Consider the following 25350-nt stretch of genomic DNA (forward strand, 5'->3'; position numbering starts at 1 on the left):
GCAACCATAATTCTGGTATTTCCCTAAAGTTGAGTTCTGTAACATTAATAATGTTCTTTTAATGTAGTTTTGTGCATGTGTAATATAAATTTAAGTTATACATTTCCAATGGGTGGGAAAAATTGTATCTACAAAATATATTTTTTCAAGACATCTTTACCTGACTGGATGTAAGTTCCTTCTCAGAGTTATTACAGCACAGATGAAATATAGACAGAGTTTTGTACTGATCTCTTATGATTTGTTAGTGTTAATATGGATGAATTTTAAAGTAACTGTAGATTGTGAATAAAACCTAGATACCTAACCTATTTTTAGGGTGAAGCAAAAGGGAGGGGAAGCAAAAGGGAAAAGGAGTTTCATTTCAAGCCCAGCACCAGCAATCCTAATTGTAACTAAGGAGTATTAATGTGCAGGGGCGGCTCTGGGGCGCTCTGCCAGTCGCTGGTTCCGCGGCTCTGGTGGACCTCCCGCAGACATGCCTGCGGAGGGTCCGCTGGTCCCGCGGCTCTGGTGGACCTCCCGCAGACATGCTTGCGGAGGGTCCAGTGGTCCCGCGGCTCCGGTGGACCTCCCGCAGGCGTGTCTGCGGGAGGTCCACCGGAGCCACCTGCTGCCCTCCCGGCGACCGGCAGAGCGTCCCCCGCAGCATGCCGCCCCAAGTACGCACTTGGCGTGCTGGGACCTGGAGCCGCCCCTGTTAATGTGATCTAGTGACTAGGGGTTTACTCTGGGACTCAAGAGACCTGGGCTGTAGTCTCAGTTGTGCAAGTGACCTTGGACAATTGCTCCTTGCTTGTGTCTCCTTCAGTAAAGGATAATAATCATAACTGTGACTAAACATTTTTTTTCCTTAAAGCAAATAAAAGGCTGTCCCTGGACAAAATCATACATGCCAAGTTTTAGGTTGGAAAGAATTATCATAGTCAAGTTATAAACTTCTACATACAAAAAGCACTGATATTAACTATGGTCCCAATCCCACACTGTGATCCTCATAAGCAAATAAAATACTGTGCTCATACAGTGCCCGTTGATTTCAATGGACTCTGAATGGGTGGCCTGAATGGGCCACCCAGGCAAATCATCATGCAAGATTTAGGCCTATAGCAGTATGAAATTAAATGGGGTTTGTTCATTTAGTGTGTTTGGACCAGCTTTCATTTATAAGACGGACCCTGCCAGGCATAGGTGCTAGAAGTAGGGGTGCTGCTGCACCCCCTGGCTTGAAGTTGTTTCCATCGTATACAGGATTTACAGTTTGGTTCAATGGCTCTCAGCACCCCCACTATTCAAACTGGTCCTGCACCCCTGCTGCCAGGCCCAAAAATTAGGTTTTTCTGGTGGTGTTGGCATGGTAAGAATTTTACAAAACTTACAATTAATCTTAAATTGTTGTCAACATTAAAACACAGTGGGGGATTAGGAGACTATTAGTTTTCCTCTGCAGTGCTCCAAATGCAATAGCAACGTGCTACACAATGAAACTCACGAGTTTAGATCTAAACTGTCCAAATTGACTAGAATAAAAATAGCAACCAACATAAATGGAGAACTGCATCTTTTTTTCCTTTGAAGTAACCACATAATTATACCTAAAATTCAATACAAACTATGAATACAAAAATCATCCTAAATGGTGAAAGGCAAATTAGATTACCAAAACAAGGAGCTTAGAGAAAAATATCTAAGGTATTACCACTACACAAAGATTTTTACGGTAATTTATCTTGACAGTATGCTTTCAACTTTTGCACTTTTCCTAATTGAGCAACAGTACAAAACACTTTAGAGTTTCACTGTTAAGCATGTTTACTTTTAAAAAGGGGAGTGGAGCTGTGTAGGGAAAAAGAAAGCCTCCAGCTTTGCTTAACCTGAACTATAACCCCATCTATCAAATCGGTATTTTCAGGTGAACAACAAGCAAGCCATTATATTTGCTTTAAAAGCATAACCTTAAAACGCCCCTCTCCCAAATTCAGATATAGCTCAAATACCAAGAACAGCATGGCAGCTGGCCCTTTTCACTAGCACTGGATCCATGGACGTCACAAAATAGAGGGTCTTTTTCAGGAATGGAATTTTTAAAGAATAGATATTTGATCTAAACACACATTTTTTTTAAAAGCAAATAATTTAAAACAACCTGTCTCTGTAGCAAAAGCTAATTGCCATATTAAATTTATCTGCAAAAAGAATTCACTTGTTAAACACACTATTTACCTCAGTGAGTCCATGGCTACATTCTTTCCCATAGCCTCTTGATGCCCAATGATATCGCATGAGCAAATCCACGTACGATCTGATTATTTTTCAAAGAGAGTTTGTGAGAGTACATGGTTCACTTGCTTTTCACCCCTAGAGATTAAGTTTCAAATTCTGAATAAGAGTCCCCTCTAGATATTTGTTCACATCACTAAGTCACCAACTGCATATTTAGCATAACTGGCAATTTTTGGTCAAGAGACCACGGAAGTAAAATAACAAGAGCAGCAAATTGGGAATGCACTGGGCTGGGAGTTGTGTAGGAGACACTTAATCATTTTTATCTCCACCATCAAGAGTGTTTAGGTGTTTCACAGAACATAAGAAGACAAGGCCTCTGATCTGAAGAGCTTACAATCTAAACAGAAATCTACGGATGAAGGACAGGAGACAGCATACAACAAAAAAGTGAAGGGACTGAGCTGTGATGTTTTATCACATCTATCTAGTTGCTTTATTTGTCTACATTATTTTATCCATCACCAGTTTTGTTCATGCTTCCTTAACCATCACCCAACTGCTTGCTGCAAAGTTCATTCTATTTTTGGTTTGAAAATTAGTACACCTCTACCTTGATATAATGTGACCCGATATAACACGAATTTGGCAATAACATGGTAAAGCAGTGCTCCGAGGGGGAGTGAGGGGGGGTTGTGCACTCCGGTGGATCAAAGCAAGTTCGATATAACGCGCTTTCACATATAACACGGTAAGTTTTTTTGGCTCCTGAGGACAGCGTCATATCGAGGTAGAGATGTATATATCCATCTATGCAGCAAATATTTAGATAGGGTATTATAAGTAACCATGGCAGAGAGCAAGTGGGTACACAGCTGCGTGTTTAGGACAGAAGTGAAACAGAGAACGTCATCCACATGCATGCGTATACACAGTCATTGGGCACTCAAGGGGAGAAAACGGAGATCATACAATGACGTTTAAACAGGCAAATAAACAGCTTTACAAAGATACACAAAAATGATTGCCATTATTATTATTATGCAGACGCAGGCGGCTGTCTGACTTTGCAGATGTGACCTACATAAGTTACAGTAACCTCTTGGCAAGCCCTAGCCAAACACACCCAGATGGCAGCTCCCCTCTTACATATCCCCACATACACCCACAGCTAAGGGAGCAGCTCCTCTCTGTGCAACTCCCTTAATGCAGTATCCTTGTGGAATTGGGGCAAGGGGAGCAATTCCCTCCTCTCTCTGTTCACACTGTAACTCAGGCTGAGGGTACTTCCCCATATCTCTATCCCACACACTGAACCCAGGGGAGCACCCCTACCTTCATAGGCCTGAAGCAATCCTCTCTCTCACACAGACCCCCCTCCCCCCCCAAGGGGTGCACTGCCCTGGTGCCCAGATCCCCCCACTCTTTTATACCCATCTCCTACACAGCCAGAGGCACTGCCTGAGCAACTATCCCAGAGTCGGGGAGGAGACAGCTCCTCGGTCCCCACCCCAGCTGCCACCAGCTTGACAGAGCCCCAGGAGCTGGGTGCCCGTTTGGACAGGCGGGGGAGCGCACAGCCTGAGCAGAGAAGGGCTCCCTCAACCAGCGCGGGGGGATTCATGAGGTAACTCGCCCATCTCAGCCCTGGGGGGTGGGGTGCCGGGGGCAAGTCCCCGCTCTCTGTGCCCCCTCCCAGCCCCGAGTGGGGCGAGGGATGTCGGGGGCAGCTCCCCCCTCCCAGCCCCGGGGGTGGAGGGTAGGGGGGGACTCCCCCGGGGCCCCCGCTCACAGCCCGACCGACTGGTAAACATGGGGCTCCCCCCTCCCTGTGCCGCCATCCCCGGGCCCTGAGCCCGGGGCCGCCGCTCACTTACTCTGGGCCCCGGCGGCAGCAGCACCAGCAACGCGCCCAGGCTGAGGAGGCAGCGGCGGAGCAGGGCCCGGTGCGGCGGGCGGCCGCCCCGCTCCATGGTTCTGCACCGGGGGCTCAGCGGCGCCCGGCCGGCTCGGCGGCTCCCTGGCTGCGCCGCGGTGCAGCGTGTCCGGCCCCCTGGCTCCGCGCGAGGCGGAGCCGGGCCGGGGCAGGCCACCGACGTCACCCCCGGCAAAGGAGGTGGAGCAGAGTGGGAGGGAGCCTGGCACGGCTCGGGAGAAGCCCGGGCATACAGGGGCCATGCCCGGCGGGCCCTGGGCTGAGCCAGCGCCTCCCCCAACCCCTAGCTGCAGACGGGGACACCGTTTTATTGCGCCCGGGCGTACACGGACGATTCCCCCTGCACCCCACGCAGAGAGACAGCCACAGTTCTGTACTCGCTTTCTCATTAGCCTTGCGGCTCCCGTGAATGCTGCTCTCCGTAACGGGAGCTGCAAAGCTAGCGCCAAGTGCATTTAAAACTCTCTCTGACTACTTGGGTGGTGGGGTGCACTGATCTAAACTGCAACTTTACATATTGAATCAGTTTACCTTTTAGAATGGCTCAGTGCAAGTTTGAATTTCACATATGAGAAAAGAGTCTTCCGAAAATATGGACTATGGAAGGGTTAAAATATGGAAACTTTGCAAAAATAAGCAAATACACTGGAATCAACGTTGTACAATAGCTATGAAAAACAGCATGTTTAGAAATTGTTTTATGTTTAATGAAAAGAAAACTCTTTTCTCTGGGCACAGTTAAAATACATTTTGAAATGATCAACTCCCACAAAAGAGAAATTAGGATGACATCAAATTCTGGAGTGGAGGTACAGCTCCAGCTTTTATCTACTTGACTAGTTTCGTTGTACATAGTGACCGTCTCCCTCTGCTGGGCAAAACATATCCTAGGCATTACAAATGTTTTAGATCACAAATAATGCATTAAAACTTACGATCTTAAAATGTGCAGCTGCTGATGGAGATTAGCAAAAGCTTGTGGAAAACGACCTTACTGTTTTTCCTACTTGTTTAGGTGTGCATAGTACTTTAAACACATACAACAAACAAAAATGAAGTCACACTGCTTAGTATTCCCATAGAGGCCTGATTATAGAAATTCTGCACAGAGAAGGGCTAGACTTCTATATAAGACAGATAACATACAATGGCAACTAACCACAGAGATGGGGAGAGTTCACAGGAAATAAGGGGAAAGGGAAAACTCCTCTTCGGTATCATTTATCAAGGAAGCAGAATTTTGAATGGTCACTGTAATACTGTACAGTTCAATATTTGAGATTTATGCATCTCCTCATTTAGTTGTCATAATCCTGAAATCCAGGCCGGTTAAAAGCATGTTTCCCAGGGTCTCAGAACTGGTGTTTTTTAACACAAGGCAGGCAGGATAAATGCTTCTGTTGGGATGGGGGTGCTGGGGGAGTCCCCAGAGCAATGGTCGGTGGGTTTGGAGCTGGTTAATCTAAGGGAGCTCTAGCACCTACTGGTCCCAGGTGGGCTGGATGGTACCTGGTCTGACTCAGCCAGGCTTAGCCCAGCATGGGACAACCAAGTTCAGCTCTGTTCAACCCACCATCCTGCTTCCCACCCCAGCCCTGCCGCTGAACCCATCTCAGCCCCTTTGACCCAGGCCTCCTTCAAAACAGGACCGTTAGCCCCGGGGCTCTGGGGCCAGACCCGGTCCAACTGGCCCTGTGCGGTCCAGTTTGGGCCTAACTGGCCCAATACACCCCGCCCCTCATCGTTCCCCCACCTTCTCGCGGCCCAAACTGCGTGAGAACCAGCCACTGACATCAAACTGTCGTGTGTCCCGTGACTTACATTTTATTGGTTGCTGATGAGAAGGGGCGGGGCCTGTTGCGGGGCCCGCACTATAAATATCGGTGAGCGGTTTGTTCCGCCTTTCTCTCGGCCTAGGGGGCGGCGGAGTGTTGGAGGTGAGCGGGGGAGGCAGGGCCCAAATCCGCTCGGGAGGATGGGGCCGGGCTGGGTCGGTGTTCCGTGGCCGCGGGGGCAGTGAGGTGACCCGGGGAGGGGGGCATGGCTGGGCGCGGGCCGCTTGCTCTGGCGTTGGGGAGGGAAGCGGTGGCTCTACAGGTGGGGTGTCCCGCCCGCCCCAGCAGTGGTGAGGGGGTTACGGGGAGCGGTGACTCGGGGGGGCTGGGGTGTCTCACCCGCCCCGGCAGTGGTGAGGGGGTTACGGGGGGGATGAGTGGGGGCTGGGGTGTCTCACCCGCCCCGGCAGTGGTGAGGGGGTTACGGGGGGATGAGTGGGGGCTGGGGTGTCTCACCCCCCCGGCAGTGGTGAGGGGGTTACGGGGGGGTTGGGGTGTCCTGCCCGCGGCGGAAGGCGGCCGCCTTGGGGATGGGGGGCGGGGGTGTCTGTCCCACTGGCGCCGGCTGCCGTGATGATTCTCCTTACACGTGTTAGACTTCTGATGCGGATGAAGTGAAGCCGAATCTGAGCCACCGGCGCCTGGTCCCTCTGGCCCGGGAGGGATATGGCGTCCTGCCGCCTCCCAGCCCCCCGGCTGCGGGTTGATCCCGGCCCTGCGCCCAGACGCGTTGCCGGGGAGTCAGGACCGTGCGCTCGGGCTGTGATCCTAACAGGGTTCCTGTTCCCCGCAGGCATGACAGGAGCTGGCCTGGGACCTATGCCATGGGGACCTGCTGCAATCACTGGAGAGCGCCTACCCTGCTGCTGCTGACCCATCGCCAGCTGCTTTTTTTTGTAAAGGGTGGGGAGAATGTTTAATAAAACATCAGAAAAAATTTGTGAAACTTTATTTCCTTATTGTGCTCTCTAGCACTGCCTTTGAACTAGTGAAGTGTCCGGCTGATGGCTTCACTGGCTAAGCAACAGTGCCACAGGAAAAAACTTGTTCATAACTGGTGCTGCTTAGTTAAAATCTGAGTGGCTCTTTTAAGATCAAGTAACAACGTTATTACTGCACCTCTTGAATTTAATTATGGTCATCAATTAAGATTTAAGCCCTCCCCTTTCTGAATGAAATTTCCTTTGTCTAGTGGCCCAGGACTTCTATATGGAGGACCTCTGAAAGACATACCTGTGGGTGATCAAAGTTAATATGATCTCTAAACAGTTGCCAGACTTCTTTCCATAGTGTGTCCCTAGGACCTTGGCACACCCTTTGTAGAATTGACTCTGTGATGGAGTAAAGGTAGCATCAGGTATACCACACTTGAAGTCTGGTGATGTATAATATACAATTTTGTATTATGTATATGGGGTAGATTAGAATAGCCTGCAGCAAGTAGTCCCCCCTCTATGATGGCTAAACTTGTCCTGTCCTTGCAGTGAAGGAGGCAGACCTAGCTTAAGGGTGGTGCTCTCCCTGCCATATGGCCCCTGAACCATCCTCTGTGCCTGTAGGGGGAATGCCCTGCTGGGAATTTATATAAGCAATAAAAACAGGGTAAATTAGCTAAATATTGGGTGAAAAGTGAAATGCACTCAAATGCTGGCAGGATCTAAAATAAAATGTCCTCTTATAGCCTTATTTTGTTCAACTGAACAAAGCTGTTGCACAGTGGAATAAGATGCAGTAGACACTACACAGGTGAAGTGGATAGGGAAAGAATTTTTAATCTCCCATACATAAATTGGGTTGTTGTCCAATTCTATAGTAGCTTTAAGATCGATGTATAGGGTTTTTCCCAAGTTTGGCTTCACTACTGTTTTCCTGCAACATAGATCAAGCAGAGGAAAGAAAGCTGTGTAAAGGGAAACAGTATTTGAACCACACCACCTTGAGTGGAGCCCAGTGATTATTAAGGTTTTTCCTTGGCAGTTCTAAGGCATCTTTCAAGGGTAGTAGACATCTTGTCACTCATGATCAGTGAGTTTGTCCTTCCACCTCTGGTAAGGCATACTGACTTGTAAGAGGAAGACTTGGCAGCAGCTAGAATTGAGCTTAGGAGTAGACAAGGGGATACACCTTTCAGAGAGAAGCCATTTTTTGTCTTTGACCAAAATATTTTGAGAGCCACATCACATGTAAAGCTTAAAGAGTTAGAATTTATCAACTAATAATTGAACATTAAAGTTTTACTACTCACCAATACTTTTAATGTGACTTCTGTTTGAATTTGACTATAAACGGGAGGGAGCTATGTTGGGTGTGGTTGCAGCCCATATATATGTGCACACACCACCTGTATGGCCCTCAGAATGGGCTACAGCTGTGCTCTGATTGCACTGCAAGTGGACCATGGATTGTGAACCACTGGATTAAGGAATCCTAGGACATCCCATACCAAACCAGACTAGTGGCCCCTCTAAATCCAATTTCCTAATTGTAGCCTGTACCCTTTTTCAAGAAATGCTGAAGTGGCCAACTGTGGGATAACCTTGGCTTATGGTTTAAAAGAAGAGTTTATCACTTTTCCTCATCTAATGCACCTAAATATTCTTTATCCATATACATCCTTTTAAACTATGTCTACTGCCTCTACATTTGGAATACTTTTATCATAAACTTTCTACTGGAACTAAATTGACCCATTTATCCATTACAGCAGCTTAGAATTCAAAACTTTGATTTTTTAAGCTTTTATTTTCAAAGCCAGAACAATATTTTAAATCCCTTATCCCAAAGCATCAGTCTCCGTAGCCTCATGGTGCAGCTTGAATTGAACATACAATGAAAATGAACTTCTGGAGAAATTGTAAGAGCGGGAAACAACATAAAAGTGGCTTCCCAAATACATCTTTTGAAAACATGGGTGTCTTGCACAAACTCAAACTACTGGCCAAACAAAATTATGCAGAAATAACTTACAAGCTATGTAATGTGTGTGACATGGGATAACTTTATTTCAGAAAACAAAGCAAGCCAATTGTAGTTACCCACATAGTTTGATTAGGAAGTGCAATATGACAATTGTGTAACAAATCTGGATATCTTTACACATTAGTGCATCTAGTCCTCTGACTTATAATTCAGTTATTGCACATAGAAATCTCATAAAAGACCTGCGTACAAGACATGCAGACTTCATGAAAGGCAAATAATGCCTATGTAGTAATGAGCGCAATACCAGAACAGTATACACAAACTGGAATGGTCACAGGAGTTTAGGTAACAAATATAACCTGCTAATATTGCAATTAAAAGTAACCAAAAATAGGTGTTCAAATATAGACTTAATTTTTAAATATATTAAATGCTAATTTTATGTTTCAGGCAAGATGCTGTTTAAAAAAATCTTCACTATGATAACTTCATTTAGAGATGGTAAATCATCAAAAGTTAAACAAGGTAATTCTGGTTTACAACAAATGGGACTGAACACAATATACAAAGTTCTTAATTTACATTTCAAAAGAAAAACAAATTATGCTATTCAAAGGGGAGCTACAAAACTCACCTTTGTAAACTAAAACATTCTGACACAAATACATGAACAGTTGGCAACACTGAGAAAAAAGTCATGTTAAATATCAGATATGTAGTGTTAAACTGTTATTGATTTAATGCATACATTTAATCTTGAATCTCCACACAGGATAGAAATAAAAAGGCAGGTTTTTTTCCTCATAGTTTTGGCCATTTATTAGAAACAGTCCTTAAATCTGTCATAACCAGCTTGTGATCAGCCTGAACAACTTCACATGCTTGAATTCCTATTTCACATACAAAACTGAGAAATAAACACATGGGTGTCAAAATCTGCCTTCAGTGACAGCTACAAATCCTCACCAACATCCGGTGATTTGAAGTCACTGTGTATGTATGGCTGTCACAGATCAGAATTTAGTCCCATGCTTTGCATGTAAACACTGGTGTCACAGGAAAACAGCAACAGAAACTCCTATGAGAATCCCACAGTTTATTTCATTGTATAAGAGACTCCATACACAAGTAGGATAACTATTTCTGGTCAGTATGTGCAGTTTTAGACATTTTCATGTGTGCTCATATCTTTAAACATTCAGAATTAATCACAAACCATGGTGATTGTACCTCACTATGAGGCAGGCTTGCTATGGTTTGGTCTCATGGCTTTGCCTAACGCTTTCTTAATCACAATAACCCCACCAATTCCCACCTTCACTGATATTTGAGTGTGTGTGTTTTATGGCTACTTGCTTCCCAAAAAAGCACTAACTTTGTATGAAAAAAATAAGTTAATATGTATACTCCACATAAATGGATTCACAATATTACCTATACATCCAATTTACATTCTTTTCTCCTGAAAGCATTTCATATTTCAATTGCTTGACACAAGCTATTGACTGCAGAAGTGAAAGAACATAAAACAGTTCATTCTACACCTCCAACTGCCTGAGAGAGAAAAATAGTCTTCCAGTTGTATACATTTGTTCCTGCCAGAGGATTTGGCATGCAGGTCCTTTACTGCAAAAGAACCACCCTTCAATGCAGCAGCATGATGTATGAACACAAACTGGCCACAATTTGTGTCATCAAGCTCCTTGATCTATTACAATTAGATTTTCTTTTTTTTCTTCAGAACAGGTCACCTTAGCCTCAGTTAAAATCCTGACAGCAGCCATTACAAAATAAATCAACCTATAAATGGAATGAAACTTTGTATAAGTGCAGTAAACAGGAACAATAACCAGGCATGTTGAGCGCAAAGAAATGGTTATAGGCAGTCCTCTTTAAAAAGGTGTGGCACAGGTTAAGGACAAAACTACCGCACAGTTTAAAAAACCATGAAAATAAATTTTTTAATACTGTACACTGAAAATCTTCACATTTCATGGTTGATCAGCAGCCTCTGTGACTGGATCTTTTGAAGGGCACGTAGATGAGCGGGGATCCATGGCTGAGTGCATTAGAGGAATATAAACATCATCCATGTTTGGCATGACAAAAATTTTCTGTGAAATGAAGGCAAAATTAAATGCAACTTAGTTTAATATGTCATTCAACATTTTTGGGTTTCTGATTAGCATAATTCAAAAGTAAGTAGCATACTTAAAATCAATTTCGGTTTCCCTGGGTTGACCAGAATTTGATGCAATTTGTATATGCAAATTCTGCAGTGCCTACTAGCCACAACAGTTTGACTAATATGTGACACTGCACCCCATATTCTTCATAGTGATTATTATGATATGATTATAGCATAATTATGGTGTATTTTATGCAAGACGAGTCATATGAGGGGTCACTGGAAAAGTTATGATTTGCCAAATATGATTATCCTATTTGTATGCATGTATCATCTTTGTATCTAAAGTTAGGAATATTGACTATGTATCTGTATTTCAACTGTGCTTACTCTGGGTGACACCCACAACTAGCCTTTCTGGTACACCAATGAAGAAGCCAGACAGTGCTGATGGCCCATCAGCAAAGACAATGGACCCTGGAAGAACTTAACCTTCCTGTGAACATTCCAGACAGCCTGTAAGTAATGGCTGCTATGACTATACAAGGATATGTGACCAGGCCACATGATTCTGGACTCCATCTAGGGATGCCAGTACTTTTTCACAAACCAGTCTGAGAACCAAGTTTTGAAACAAAGGGTTCCTGTCATATGCTAAAGCTACACAAGGCAGGGAGTGACATCATCTGTTGTTCTTCACTCCCCACACAGAAAGATTCCCAGAAACACCTGAGGAACAAGGACTGAACTGGGGGAAGTGCTCGACCCAGGCTAAAAGGATTTCTAGCCTGTGTATGAAGACCTGAGAAACCCAAGCTGTAAAGCTAATGCAGCTTGTGCCTTAAGAATCTACAAGTCTGCCTGTATCATCAGTTAGATAGGATGAGACACTGCTGTTCATATCCAATCTAGTATATAAAGCTTAGGTTACGTTATTTATTTATTTGCTAGGTAATCTGCTTTGATCTGTTTTCCATCACTAAAATCTATCTTTTGTAGTTAATACATTTATTTTATGTTTTAATCTAAACCAGTGAGTTTGGAGTGAAATGCATGGGAATCTTAGCTCAGAGAGGCTGTTGCATATTCCTCTCCACATGGGGGGTGGGGGGAGGGGAGCAAATTCTATGAGCTTATGCTATACAGCGCAAGACGGTATAATTTTGGGTTTATACTCCAGAGGGGGTGCGTGCCTGGGGAGCTGAGAGTTACCGTGGCTTTTGCCTTTCTACTGTTGGTTCATGCAGTGGCTAGTCAAAGAACCTGCATCTAACTGCCGCTGGGTGTGTCCTCCGTACCTATGTTTATGCTGGTGGAAGTGTAAGACTGGGAGCGGGTCTGCAGCTTGTCACAGCCGCACACTGTCAGGGAGAGCCCAGGCTGGTGGGTCAGAGGGCTCAGCAGTACCCCAGTTCCAGGTGGCACCTTGGGGGGAACCCGTCACAGTATAAACCACATAACTGAAGATGAAACATTAGGAAGTGCTGAGATCCCTGCACATTTCACTCAACTCAATAAAGAGCTACAGGGAAGTGCCTGTTTCCACCACCCCCAGCATACGTCTCATTGTAGTTCCCTTCAAGCAGAATTCAAGGTGGCAATTTTGATCTAGCCAGTCTGCTTGATAGGTTTGCCTCAGATAGTCAAGAGATCCCACTCTTTCGATCCTGGGAATTTATTTAAGTTAGGGTGATCAGTTGGCCAGATTTTCAGCAGTGCTCAGCACTAGCAGCTCTCCCAGAACAGGAGAACTGCTGGATGCTGACCACTTTTGCAAATTGAAAATCTGTACCTCTCTTATGTCTGCACTAGGAATTAAGGGAACAATTTTGAACTATAACCTCCGTTAGTTAAATGAAAAATGTCTTTAAAGTTATTAAAGAAACATACCTGAAACTCCTGTTCCAGTTTCTTTTCTATCCAGTCAGTCACATGAACCAAAGTCACTTCTCTCTCGCCGAGCTTTGGCCGAGCTTTCAACTCTAGATAGGGAGGTCTTCGGAAACCGTACCTCAAAAGCGCACACACACACAAAGAGGAGAGTTTTTTTTATTATGACTATCTCTTGAAGGAAATGCCTGAAAATATTAACTGTAAATGGAATTCAGATTTTGACGATAGCGCCTGTCACCACTCTAGTTTATAAATATTAATTCCTATTGCATCTTTCAAAATACATTCCAGCTGAGTGTCTAAGTTTTTCTTGTTCTTCTCAAACTATTTTGCACATGAAATGCTCTGCAGTTTGCAGAGGAAGGTTCTACAGATACTAGAGCTTCTGACGTGATGGCATACACATTTTGTAGCAAAACATTTCAAAGACGCTGGGCAAGGGAAGAAAGAATCACACTGATTTTTATTTTATTTTACAGAATTGTCAAATAGCTGCAAAGATATAAAAGAACCAAGTGTCTTTTATAAAGGAAATTAGTATCACAAGTGGAAAATGACAGTTAAAAGAATTCAATTTCTATTTTGCTTTACTACACTTACCATATTCTGTCAGTAGGTGGTGGTGGAATGTTAACTGCTAGTGTTCCTTTACACTCTTGTACTTCAACAGTTAACAGTAGTGGAGTATTGGAGACCTCTTCAATCTTCTTTTTAATGAACTCAGTTTCTGTTGCTTTCTGGAAATATTTTGACTTGGTAATTTTATCCACAATCCTCATGATCTTACTTGTCCGATGTCCTCCAACATACCTTCATATGTAGAATAAGAAAAATACAGAATCAAAATGATGCTCCCAGAAATTAGACATTTTTAGGAAAACTAGATATCTCTGCATGCTCCATGAAGGAGCAGCACAGTAGGAGCTACAGGCTGTAAAAACAATGATCTGACACTAAAAGCTTTAGAATAAAATGAAGAAAAATGTAGGCTGAATGCCAGGGAAAAGGTGTGTGGTGGAAGCCTCAGCAGTTGAGAAATGTAAAGCAAGGCATGCTAAAAGCACTCCTCCAAAAATATTTTTTTATACATATGCTGGGATTTTCAAGGGGATCTAATAGAATTAGATGCCTAGCTCCTTTAGGACCCTCAAAATCTCAGTGATAGTTTAGGGAACAATCCTACACTATCTGGAATAGACTAGGCCAGATTTTCAGCGGTATTCAGGTGCCTACTGGAGTTTTCAAAACAGAGCCTAAAAGTGCCTATTTTAATTTCAATGGAAGTTAGGTGCCCAGATGCTTTTGAAAATCCTAGTAGGTGCCTAAACACCTTTGAAAATCTGGCCGTAGGTGACTTAAGAGGTCTTTTCCATCCTGACTGCCCAAACAACTTACAGTTTTTTCCTGGGTGTCTCGCATAGGGTCAACTAGATAGGGCCCCAATTCTATTTGCAGCCTTTGGGCAGTACGGCAACACAAAAAAGCTACAATTTCTATGACTATCACCAATTTTATTTGCTAAATTATTTATAGATTTTCTGTGAAGTCATGTTGATTTGCAAGGTCTTCAATAAAAGTCCTAAACACAGATTCACACTGATGTCTCCAGGCACTGCCTGTCAGAGTCTGCACCCAGCACAAACACCGTGCTGGTTACAAGTGACTAGTGGCTCTTCTATCCAGTCCAAGTGCACCTCCTTTCCAGATGGCACTAAAAGCATGACCATTTTTTTTTAAATGGCTAAAGATGCTTACACGACTGTCAACAGTAAGTTACCATGATGTGTGCAAATTTGTATATCACCATCTTAACAAAAATTGTCAGGAGACAGATGCACTGAAGCATGTGCACATACATCTTGAGCTCAAAAACCATGTCCCAGCTGTTTAATGCAGTGTGTTTAATTATAGGACCAAGGAGGAAAGAAGAACCTGGCTGTAGAAGAAGCAAGGCTCCAGGAACTGTTACTTGCACATATGCTGAAAGGCTGTTTTTTCCCCACTACAACTGAGTCTAGATGGGATGGTAGCAAAACAGACACTTTGTTGTAAGGACAAAGTACATCTCTACTTCCTTCTACACCTAGCACATCTAGGAATGCAAGCACTGCATAAAAAAGTCATAAGGATGGCATCTTCCACATTCATGCAGTGCCCAGGTCATCCACTGAATGAGATGGTCCTGACAGAACCTAGCAACAGATGAGACACAACGACTTCCTCTCTACAATACATGCAACTAATAATTCATTAATTTATTCAAGTTCCTTTCTCCCAGGAACTAATATCTATTAACACAATGGGCCAATTCTCAACTGGTATAAAACCGAGGTATCTCCATTAATTTCAATACCCTGATTTATACCAACTGTGGATCTAGCGCAAACAGAAATAGAGTTATCCATTCATTGGATACTATGGTGGCAATGGTGCAAATTCTCAAAGGCATGAAAGAAAGTTAGGTGGCCGAGCAGAATTTCGTTCTACATTTACATAAAAGTACAGATCACATATAATTAACATTGCCAAGAGAACAAAAAGGGAAAACAAGGTATTTGTAAAAATATAAAAGATATATTACATATAAATAATTCCGACAGACCACCATATACAAATTAAATGGATTTGCCTGTTAAAAACACACACACTTTGGGGAACTACTGCACAGTCAAGCTACTCTAAAAGCCACTGAAGAGAAAATAAAAGTGACAGTGATCAAGAGAAGCTTTGACTCAAATCCTATGCACTTAAGCATCAAGTTTAGAAATTCCTAAACCCTAAAGACAGGTTCAAACCCTAACAAAGGTGACCTAGTCTTTCAGCCTCTCAAGGTATGCAAGACAGCTGTGGTTTAGTTGGTGGTTTAAGCACGATGCTGGGAGTTCTATTCCTGGCTCTGCTACTGAGTGAGACATTTTAGGCATAGGCCTTGTCTACACTACAGGTGAAATTTGATCTAAGCTACACAATTTGAGTTATGTGAATAGTGTAACTCAAATCGACGTAGCTAAGACCTACTTACCGCGGGGTCCACACTACACAATATCAACGGGAGATGCTTTCCTGTCGACTCCTACTCTTCTCGAGTAGGAGTCTTCTCGTTCCGTTGGAGTACAGGAGTCGACAGGAGAGTGATCTGCAGTCGATTTAGCAGGTCTTCACTAGACCTGCTAAATCGACCGCTGATGCATCGCTTGTCGATCCCTCATTAAGTGTAGACAAGCCCATAGAAACTTTAAAGTAACTTGGCGAAGTCACCACATCTGTAACATGGGATAGGGACATTTAGTTGTCTTTAAAATCTGCAGATAAGTTACGGAAGTATCAGATGATATAAACTGAGCACTATGCAGTTCACTCTGCAGAGATCTTTTGCACAATACATTAGAAACTAAGCTCCTGTCTTTTCTGCTATGATAACTTGCAAGAGTAGCTATTTGTTTTGGTCAATATTTCCCTTTTTTCCTTTATTGTGTAGTATGCTACCTGACTGCTCCCCTCCATCCCAGAAGCGGCTGCTTTTCAGGTGTGCTATTGGATGGACATACATACACATAAGTGATGCCCTTTCCCATGACAAGAACTATAGTGGAACAGAACATGAAAGGTTGTCATAATCCTTCAGCTGGCAAAGCATGTTAGAAAGAAAAAAATCAGATAAACGTCTCACCCTTCTGCACCAGGAGTCAGCTGCTTCTCTCCTCCCATCACCTCAGGAGCATCATCCTCCTCTGAAGACCCAGCACTAGAAGACTCCTCATCACTGTCTGCAAGGCAATATGCCCTTGGCCTGAAACTGAAAGACAGATGACAATTTCCATATGAAACTTGACATTAACACCCATTCACTGTGGGTAGCTCTTTTGGTGCCTTATATATTTATACTGAACTGTCTGTAATCCCCCCACTCCCTTTCCTTAACTATCCAGAGAGATAAAGTAAAACAAACAAACAAATAAATGCACACTGGGATTGGTTGCAGAATCCTTGAATTAAATATACATGACTATTTACATAGAAGCCTGTTTTTCTTCAGTAAAGCTGAATCCTGCATGAAATGAGAGGGTATTGTACGGCAAGACAGAGAACAGAATGGCTATTTTGCATGCCACCTAACGGAATGGAAGATGGCTTGAAATATGTTTGCAGACACATTCTTGTTGGTATTAGTTGCTTTCCAAAAGGTTTGAATAAAATGAAGAATGTCAAAAGTTTTTAAAAACAAACGAACCCAAACATGAGTTTTAAAATGCTGAGATGAGAATATGCAGCTATATCTTGTGCTGAACAAGTGGATTTATATTGAATGCCAACATTGGACTCTATTCAACACAAATTTTGACTAAGGGTTCCAGGATGGGAAGTTTCAGCTTTTATTTTGGAGATAAAAAAAGCATACTGTGCCATGCCAGGTATGGTGTTTATGTTTCACATATGTACACAAGCTATTATCCCTGGTCACTACCAGGGTCACATGGGTCCTTTGCATTTATCTACCATAATTGTTGTGGGATGCCAGATTTAGAAACGATGTGTAAAGTGGTGTAAATTACAAACTGGTAGGTGCATGTACAGGAGGCTACCTGATTTTAAGAGAATCTGAGTGAAATCTACATGCTGAAGGACCAGATGGTGGTTTAAGGGAAAGTATCCTGCCCACACACAGTTTAACTCACACCCTCCTGTTGGCTGCTTTTCTTCCTATACCTCATCTCTTCTGGCCCCTACCTGGGCAAGTTGTACGAATTCAGGCTTTCTTTCAGCACATACACCCACTTACCGGTGTGTAAGTTATAGCATCTTACATATTCTTTTTTAATTGAAATCTGTGCAAAGTAATGTGTTGTGCACACTGTTGGTACTTAAGATATTCAACCTCTCATTTTAGGTGAGAAAGTCTATGATCATTAGTAGTTATGAAGACAATACCTCCTCTAGAAACTCATAGATCTTAGTGCAGTGGTTCTCAAACTTTTGTACTGGTGACCCCTTTCACATAGCACACCTTTGAGTGTGACTCCCCCTTATAAATTAAAAACACTTTTTATATATTTAACACCATTATAAATGCTGGAGGCAAAGCAGGGTTTGGGGTGGAGGCTGACAGCTCATGACCCCCCATGTAATAACCTCGTGACCACCTGAGGGGTCCCCAACCCCCAGTTTGAGAACCCCTGCCTTAGTGGGTGTTAGAAAAAGAAGGAGAGAAAGACTAAATGGGAATTTCAAGGGACACTGGGCCTGATTCTCCATTGGCCTCTAAATAATGTATTCAGGCACATTCAAAATTGCATGAATATAAGTGATTACACAAGGTGCAGGGCACTGGAGAATCAGGTCTCAAGGCTGTCTACATCAAGGAAACTTGCAGTGTTGTAATTAATTGGTGTGGTTACATTAGTAATTTGTATCATTGCAGCTACAGTTGATGTAGCTACATGGGTATAAATTTCCCTAATGCAAGTTTAAAAGGGAAGGGTAAGAAAGGAATTTTGCTGTTGGGCAAAAAGAAAAATGATTCTAGGTACTAAAATTCCTTAAAAAAAGTATTTTGTAGAATTTCTTCCATCTCACCCTAGCTGGGGACACAATCTCCAATTGGTCTCTTTGTGGCACACATTTCCCGCCCTATGGGGAAATGGTTCTGCAGGCTGGTCAAGTTGTAGCTCATTGTGCCAGTGAGGCACAGGAATCTGGTCAGTGACCTGGTGTATATGGCAGTAGTGTAATTTCTGCTGAAGAGAGTCCATCATGGATTAAGAGGAGCAGAGGTAGTGGAGCAAAGAGGTTACTCACTTTGTACAATAACTGCAGTTCTTCAAGATGTGTCCCCCAATGGGTGCTCCGCTTCGTATGCTCATGTGCCTCCTAAGCCCTTGAATGGAGATTTTCAGTTATCAGCATCCATTTGGCCCATGCTTGCACCCTATGCCTCCTTGTGTAAGGTAACAAGGCTATATAGAGATGCGCAGGCAAACTGCATTCAGTTACTTATTCATTCAGAACATCCCCTATGGAAGTCTGAAGCAGAGGGGAAGGAGAGTGGGTACTGGAGCACCCATAGGGGGACACATCTCAAAGAGCCAGTTACTGCACCAAGTGAGTAACCTCCTCCCCATGGGTGCTCCACTTCAGATGACTTCCAAGCAGTATCCCCAGATGGAGGATGGAGTTTTGAACTGAGTCCAGAATTGAAGACAGTACTGCAGAACCAAGTACCACATCGGATCCGACAGCATGGATCAAGGCATAATGTTTCAAAAATGTATGTATTGAAGCCTGTGTAGCAGCCCTACATATGTCAGATACTGGTACATTCTTCAGTAATGCCGGAGACATTGCCTGAGATCTGGTTGATTGTGCTATCACCCTTTTGGAGGTGAGGGGGAATGTCCAAAGCATCGTAAGCGATAATACATCCCAATATCCATCTCAATAGTTTCCGACTAGAGACTGAGAACTCCAGGGATCTACCTACAAAGGAAATGAAGAGCCTAGGTGACTTCCTAAATTTCTTGGTTCTCTTCTATCATCCATGATACATAAACAGGATTCTTGTAGAGAACTGTGTGGCTACAGGGAAAACCCTGATAGATGAATGAATTAAGGTGGAACTCCAACAGAACCTTGGGTAAGAATTTAGGGTGTGGGCATGAAGAGACCTGGTCTATAAAGAACACCGTAAAGGGACAATCTGCTGTCAAGCCCCCAGTCTTCCTGATCCTACTGGTCTAGGTGATAGTTACTAAAAAGACCATCTTAACAGACAAATGCAACAGAAAACAGGTTGTCATTGGTTTGAATGGAGGTCTCATAAGGTAACTGAATACCAAGTTGAGATCCCAGGTCGGGGTAGTGACTAATCTTCAGACAGAGATTCTCCAAACCTTTAATAAACCTAGATGATACCAGATGTGCAAAATATGGAGTATCCTTCCATTGGAGGATGAAAGGCTGATATTGTGGCTAAATTCACCTTAACTGAACTAACACATAACCCCGATTTTTTTAGATCCAACAAATAATCCAGGAAGACTGAAAGCTGCACCAAATCAGGCAGAAGGCAGCGACACCACCACCAATGGAAGAATCTCTTCTATTTCTGCACATAAACAGTGTGGGTTGATCTCCTTCTACTATTCAGTAACACTTGTATTTCCGTAGAGCAGGAGGATTCTAACCCCATGAACCAACAAGAAGCTATGCCCTGAGGCGGAGAACCACTAGGTTGGGATGAAGCACGCAACCTGCATGTTGTGACAGGAGATGAAGACTGGTCAGGACCCTGAACAAAGGTTGGACACATAGGTGAAGCAGGTAATGGTGCCACTACTCTCACTCTTTATGTAAATTAACTATACTGACCACTACAAAATATTAGAAAAGCCAAAGCACGCTCAAGGCAGACATGCTAGGGTTCTACGTGAGGCCAAGGTGGTTGAGAAGAAACTAAGGACCATTTGCCTGTGTATCCCTATATTGCCTCAGTATTCGGCATGAGGAGGCATACGGTGTATGAGCAGGCCAAGCAGACACTGCTAACTAAAAATCTCTGATCAACGGCTTGAGAGGCATGCGCACCTGAAGTGGAGCACCCAGAGGGAAACTATTTGAAGAATAATCTTAATCAAGATACAAAATATTACACAATAGCAACTAATTCCTGGACTCAATTTTTTGAGTAATTTTGTGCTCACATGTGAACCAAATCTTTTCGCAACAGATTCAAGTTAGGGAAGGATATGGGTGAATACACTTTGACATTAATATATCTCTTGTAATGCAAGAGCAAGAGAGTTTTAAGCAGTTATAAAACAAAAATTTCAGGCAAGAGGGAATTACCCAGGATTGTAATTTTAGTTGTGTAATATTTCACAGCTTGTTAAGAACATGCAATTTATAGCTGGGTTTTCTTTCAGTTTGTTCTTGTGGTTTTGTTCTCATGTTTCCCTTTTTCAAAGGAACCAGGCAGAACACTGATTGAAGCCATTGTCACTGCTCATATAAGTGGGCAGAGGAAGATGTTTAGATTGGTGGGACTCCATACAGCAACCTTAAGGACAGTTCAAGTACAATGCACAAGTACACATCATTCTTCCCTAAGAGCACGCGTAAAGAATGAGGGCAATAATCTCAAATTCCTTTTTAACTAGCAAGGATCCAAGTTCTGAGGTTTGGATTTGACCTTCCTCAAAGATTTCTTTGTAGGTACAACTCCACTGTAGCTCCCTGCTTCTATCAGAGCACCCAAAAGTGATGCATACCAAGTGCTTCTACACCAAGGCTGAAAGAGGTCACTCTCAATAGTCCCAGTGAGCATTCCTAAAATAATCCCACAACTGTGACGCTACCAGCCAAGACATCAGCAAGTCCTCTCTGCATTAAATGAAGTGACATCAAAAACTATCTCCAATCTCAGTATATGATGAGTGGATCACACTACATGATCACAACAGAAGGGAGTGCCATTCTCAAAGTACCTTCTTGTGCTGACTGCATGGGATTTTACTAAACTGCCACTTGTACCTTGTATTATTACGTAGTATATTACAACTAAGAGAATTGTATTGTGTAGGAGACTGCATTGCATTTCTAAATGTAGATTAGCTTGCCTGTATTTGCATATAGAAATCTCTGGTATGCTGTCCGAGACCTGCTACAGTCATTTGTTTATAGAACTGCTGTTTCACATTTTGCTCACTGGCAGTGTCTCAGAGTTGCATTTTGTGTTTGAGTGCTCTCCAGCAGGATAATATCCCAACACACTTCAGAGTACTGTCCAAAAGATTAATGTAAAATACTGGTTTTGACAGAATAATGCTGGACATGTTCGTTAATATGAGGGACTGAAAGCAACTTAAAACTAACTAGTTTTGTTGCCTTTTTCAAATGAGGCAGATGTCTTTTTCCAGCTATTTGGAATGTAGGCTTTTTTGGCTGTTGTAGCTCCAAAGCCAATTTGGCTCAAGGCACTTCAGTAAAGGTCACATTCAGTCAACTGCCTACTCTCATTTATATATGGTCTGCACTGCTAACTGAGATTTCCCCACTTGTTTATACAAAACTCACCCATACTCAAATCAAGTACCACTTTGGCAGACAGCGAAGTGTAGTATGGGGAGACACTGACAGAATAAAGGTTTATGTGTTAGGCAGTGTGGTCTGGAAGAATAAGCATATTGCTGGGAGCCAGGAGGTTCGAAGTTCCACTCCTGCTTTTGCCACTGACTATCAGATGCATTGGCAAGTCGGTTAACCTCCCTGTCTCAAATTTTCCCATTGTGAGGGATTATAATTTGTAAAGTATTTTAGACATGTCACAATAGTAAAATTACTTGAAGAAAAGATGTTGAAAGAAAGCTTCACTCACTCAATGAGAAATATTTATGATGACTTCATTATTTATGTCTATTTCTGATTTCCTTATAGTACTTAACCCTTTCATGCCAAAAGTCAGATATCCCAGTGCTCTTTGTTAACACAAGCTCCAAGAGGTAACATTTCACCACTCAGGAAACTTCAGTTTCCAAAGGATTTGTTGGAAAGTTTTCAATCTATCATGCTTCCTTGACATACCTACTTAGAATGGATATGCCTTTTTCCAGTCTGTTTTGCCCAGACGTGATTGTTTTGTGGTGTGTGTGTGTGTGTGTGTGTGTGGGTGTGTCCATCCGTCCAAAGAAGGGTAAAAAGGTTTTATATATAGGATAGCGACAGCAGTGTTGTGATCAAAATTTTCCCAATATGATGGACCTTCAGCCTGCTTCTCATGCTACACCACTCTTGCAAAACTCTACCTTGACAACTGGCCTGGGGAGAATGATTTCTTCAGCTAGGCAAGTAATAATCTCACTTCTTCATAACTGTCATGGTAAAGGCAGGTGAGCAGATTAGGTCTGGGTTGGAGAATCTTTGCAAAGCCATGCTACACCATTATGTGGCTATGTTTTATTTTTAAAGTGCTTGTCAGAAATACCTGCACAACTATGGAGATAATTATATTGTAGTATGATTATCCGAACTGAAGTAATTGAAGTCATTTTCCCCCACAGTTATGAAATAGTTTTGCATATTACCATCTACGTTCTCCATTGAAGGGTACTGACGACGACTATCAAACTTTGATTCAGAAGAATGGAGTTCAGTTCGATTTGTCATAGCAATTATCCTGACATAATCTGAACTAATACTTCACTGTGCTAATTTAATAGTTTTAATTAAGATGAGCTGTGCCGATCCGAACTGAACTGTGACTACTACTAAGGTTTCCATACTCTTCATATATCACATTTAATTTTCAGAAGCTTCATACAGTACCTATTGTATATGGTAAAAACAAAAGTATATTGGAAGTGTCCATGGGTCAAATTGAATGAACATCTGGCCCTGGGCACGATGCACACTTAGGAGAGGCCATCTGAACTACAGTTTTAGTTCTAAATTCAAAGTATACATTGCCTAATTACTGATATTAACATTTACTTTACCTGTAAATGATTGCTGTGTGAGAATTCAAACTATAGTAAATTTAAAAAAAAAAAAAGGAGGTGTGGAATCAATGTGTTTGACCGCTGTATTTGAGACTGTTCCTTCATTGCAAGGATATAAATCCATACAAAGACAATTCTGTAGGCTTGAGGGAGGGGAAGCAGAATCTCCATCTCTATAGGTGTTTGTTTTTATCCGGGGGAGGGGGGGAAGGGCACATTATGTGGAAAAGCTCCTTTTAATGTTTAGGATCACATTCTTTGTATTAGTGAGACGGATGTAAATCAACAGTAATTTGTCAGACTTTGGTGGAGTCACCACACATTTTACTTTAGTAAAAAACAGAGCAGAATCCACACACTGACTTCAGATTCCAGATTTATCTGCGCAACAGTGCAGAATTTGGTCATTAATATGTTTTTGCTTTTATTTTCTTTTTACATCATGTCATTTAGCACTGCTATAAATCTCACTTTAATATACTTCAGAATGGACCAGGTTATGTCTTGAGCATGCAAATTAGCTTTCATTAAATATTAAGGGACAGTTTTAGTTATATACCAGCAAAAGGTTACATTTGCAAGAATATTTTCTGGCTTTGTTGCCAATGGAGATGGACTATCATGGAGTCTGCCTACTGTTCAGGGACTGGTGATTTCTCAGGAACTACTATGACATTCTAGTTTGTTGCTGGAAGAGAAGAGTTACTTTGAACCATGCAAATTCTAGGACCCCAGTGGCTACTTAAACTCTGACTTCACTACATAGCAAAACTAGCATAGGACACATGGATTTAGGAGCATTCTTAGCTTCCAAAGATTCAGAAATGGGGTCTTTATATCCAGGCTTGATAGTATTGAGACACTAGGGGGCAGCAACAGCAAATGAGGAGGCTGAGAGCAACCTACTATCTTAGCCTCTAACTTAGTGCATTGTTAAGATTTTTTCCTTCTAAACTTAGAGAAAGAAAACCCATTGAATGGTTTTATATAGCACAAAAAGAATCAACATTCCACAGCTAAATTAGTTGGATATTTGACAAATACCACTCACCAGATAAATACAAAATCCACAGAATGATGAATCCAAACACATTATAAAAAATGAAACAAAAATAGCACAAATACAAGTTAGATAGGATACAGTTCATAAATTTCTAGCCAGTTTATCCAAGAGGCATTTCTCATTTAAACATAGGAGGTAAACAGAACTGTTATATATACAAAATTGGACATGTTTATTTACACTGTGCAGTAAAGTTACTGAGGAGTGTCTGAACTGTTGACATGCAGGATGCAGCTACCCTTTCACATTCATTTGCAACATTATTTGTGTTATAGTAGCACCACATAATACCTACTAGTCTAAAGAAGAAATTGGGCAGAGTATTGATTTCTTAGGCACAAATGGGAGCGTTGTGTTTATGAAGGAAAAATGGGAAACCACTATGGACTCACCAAAGGCACATTCAGCATTTAGAATTTTGTACATGAGAGATTCAGGTCAAGTCTAATGCCTAAACGGCACATACCTAGACAGCTACAAAAGAATGGTATGTAGAGCCAATGAATAGGGATGAAAATAGGTGTCAGAAAAATCTAGTCTCTACTTTCAGTTCTGCCATCTTAGGCAAGTTGCTCCACCTCTCTGACTAACTTTCTCCCCCATTTGTTAAACATTAATACTTGCCTGCTTACTTACTATACAAGAAAAAATTGAGAACTATCTAATAACTAAAGGTCTTTGAAAATGTAACATCCATATTGGTTTATGCTCACACAATATTTGCTAATTTAATTTCAGAATGGGGAACTACACACAAATGTGGAAACTAGTTAAACAGAAATAAAAAGGTACAGTTACAAAAGTGAAATGCCTGCAAGCTGCATGGAAACTTTTAAAAAACACCATAAAAGAGGCTCACA

The 25350-nt window shown here is 42.4% G+C and overlaps 2 protein-coding genes, 1 long non-coding RNA gene and 2 other non-coding genes across 7 annotated transcripts in view; 3 read left to right on the forward strand and 2 right to left on the reverse strand.

Annotated features, from left to right (window-relative positions):
• The window catches only part of ERN1 (endoplasmic reticulum to nucleus signaling 1), a 57746-nt gene extending 53498 nt beyond the window's left edge, over positions 1-4248 (reverse strand). Inside the window, exons 1-2 of one of the 2 annotated variants that reach the window (XM_044981573.1) lie at positions 4101-4163; positions 2224-2302 (exon numbers count right to left, since the gene is read on the reverse strand). In XM_044981573.1, the coding sequence (XP_044837508.1) occupies positions 2224-2283 (60 nt within the window). In that variant the 5' untranslated portion in view covers positions 2284-2302; positions 4101-4163. Of the gene's footprint in view, positions 1-2223; positions 2303-4100 lie in introns of both variants that reach the window. The other variant, XM_044981572.1, reaches the window with a different exon arrangement.
• A 1801-nt stretch (positions 4249-6049) lies between these two features.
• Positions 6050-8244, forward strand: LOC123345022. Its single transcript, XR_006572693.1, has 2 exons — positions 6050-6096; positions 6788-8244. It is a non-coding gene; the product is annotated as an uncharacterized LOC123345022 (long non-coding RNA).
• On the forward strand, positions 6562-6626 carry LOC123347102. Its single transcript, XR_006573055.1, has one exon. It is a non-coding gene; the product is annotated as a small nucleolar RNA SNORD104 (small nucleolar RNA).
• LOC123347103 lies at positions 6964-7101 on the forward strand. The gene has a single exon (XR_006573056.1). It is a non-coding gene; the product is annotated as a small nucleolar RNA SNORA50 (small nucleolar RNA).
• Positions 8245-8974: 730 nt separating the features above from the next.
• TEX2 (testis expressed 2) overlaps positions 8975-25350 on the reverse strand; it is a 110171-nt gene continuing 93795 nt past the window's right edge. For both annotated transcript variants that reach the window (XM_044981571.1, XM_044981570.1), the window contains exons 9-12: positions 16608-16733; positions 13538-13747; positions 12935-13055; positions 8975-11030 (exon numbers count right to left, since the gene is read on the reverse strand). In XM_044981571.1, the coding sequence (XP_044837506.1) occupies positions 10908-11030; positions 12935-13055; positions 13538-13747; positions 16608-16733 (580 nt within the window). In that variant the 3' untranslated portion in view covers positions 8975-10907. The remainder of the gene's footprint in view (positions 11031-12934; positions 13056-13537; positions 13748-16607; positions 16734-25350) is intronic.

Source organism: Mauremys mutica, chromosome 12 (assembly GCF_020497125.1).
Source record: "Mauremys mutica isolate MM-2020 ecotype Southern chromosome 12, ASM2049712v1, whole genome shotgun sequence".
In the NCBI taxonomy this organism is placed as follows: Eukaryota; Metazoa; Chordata; order Testudines; family Geoemydidae; genus Mauremys; species Mauremys mutica.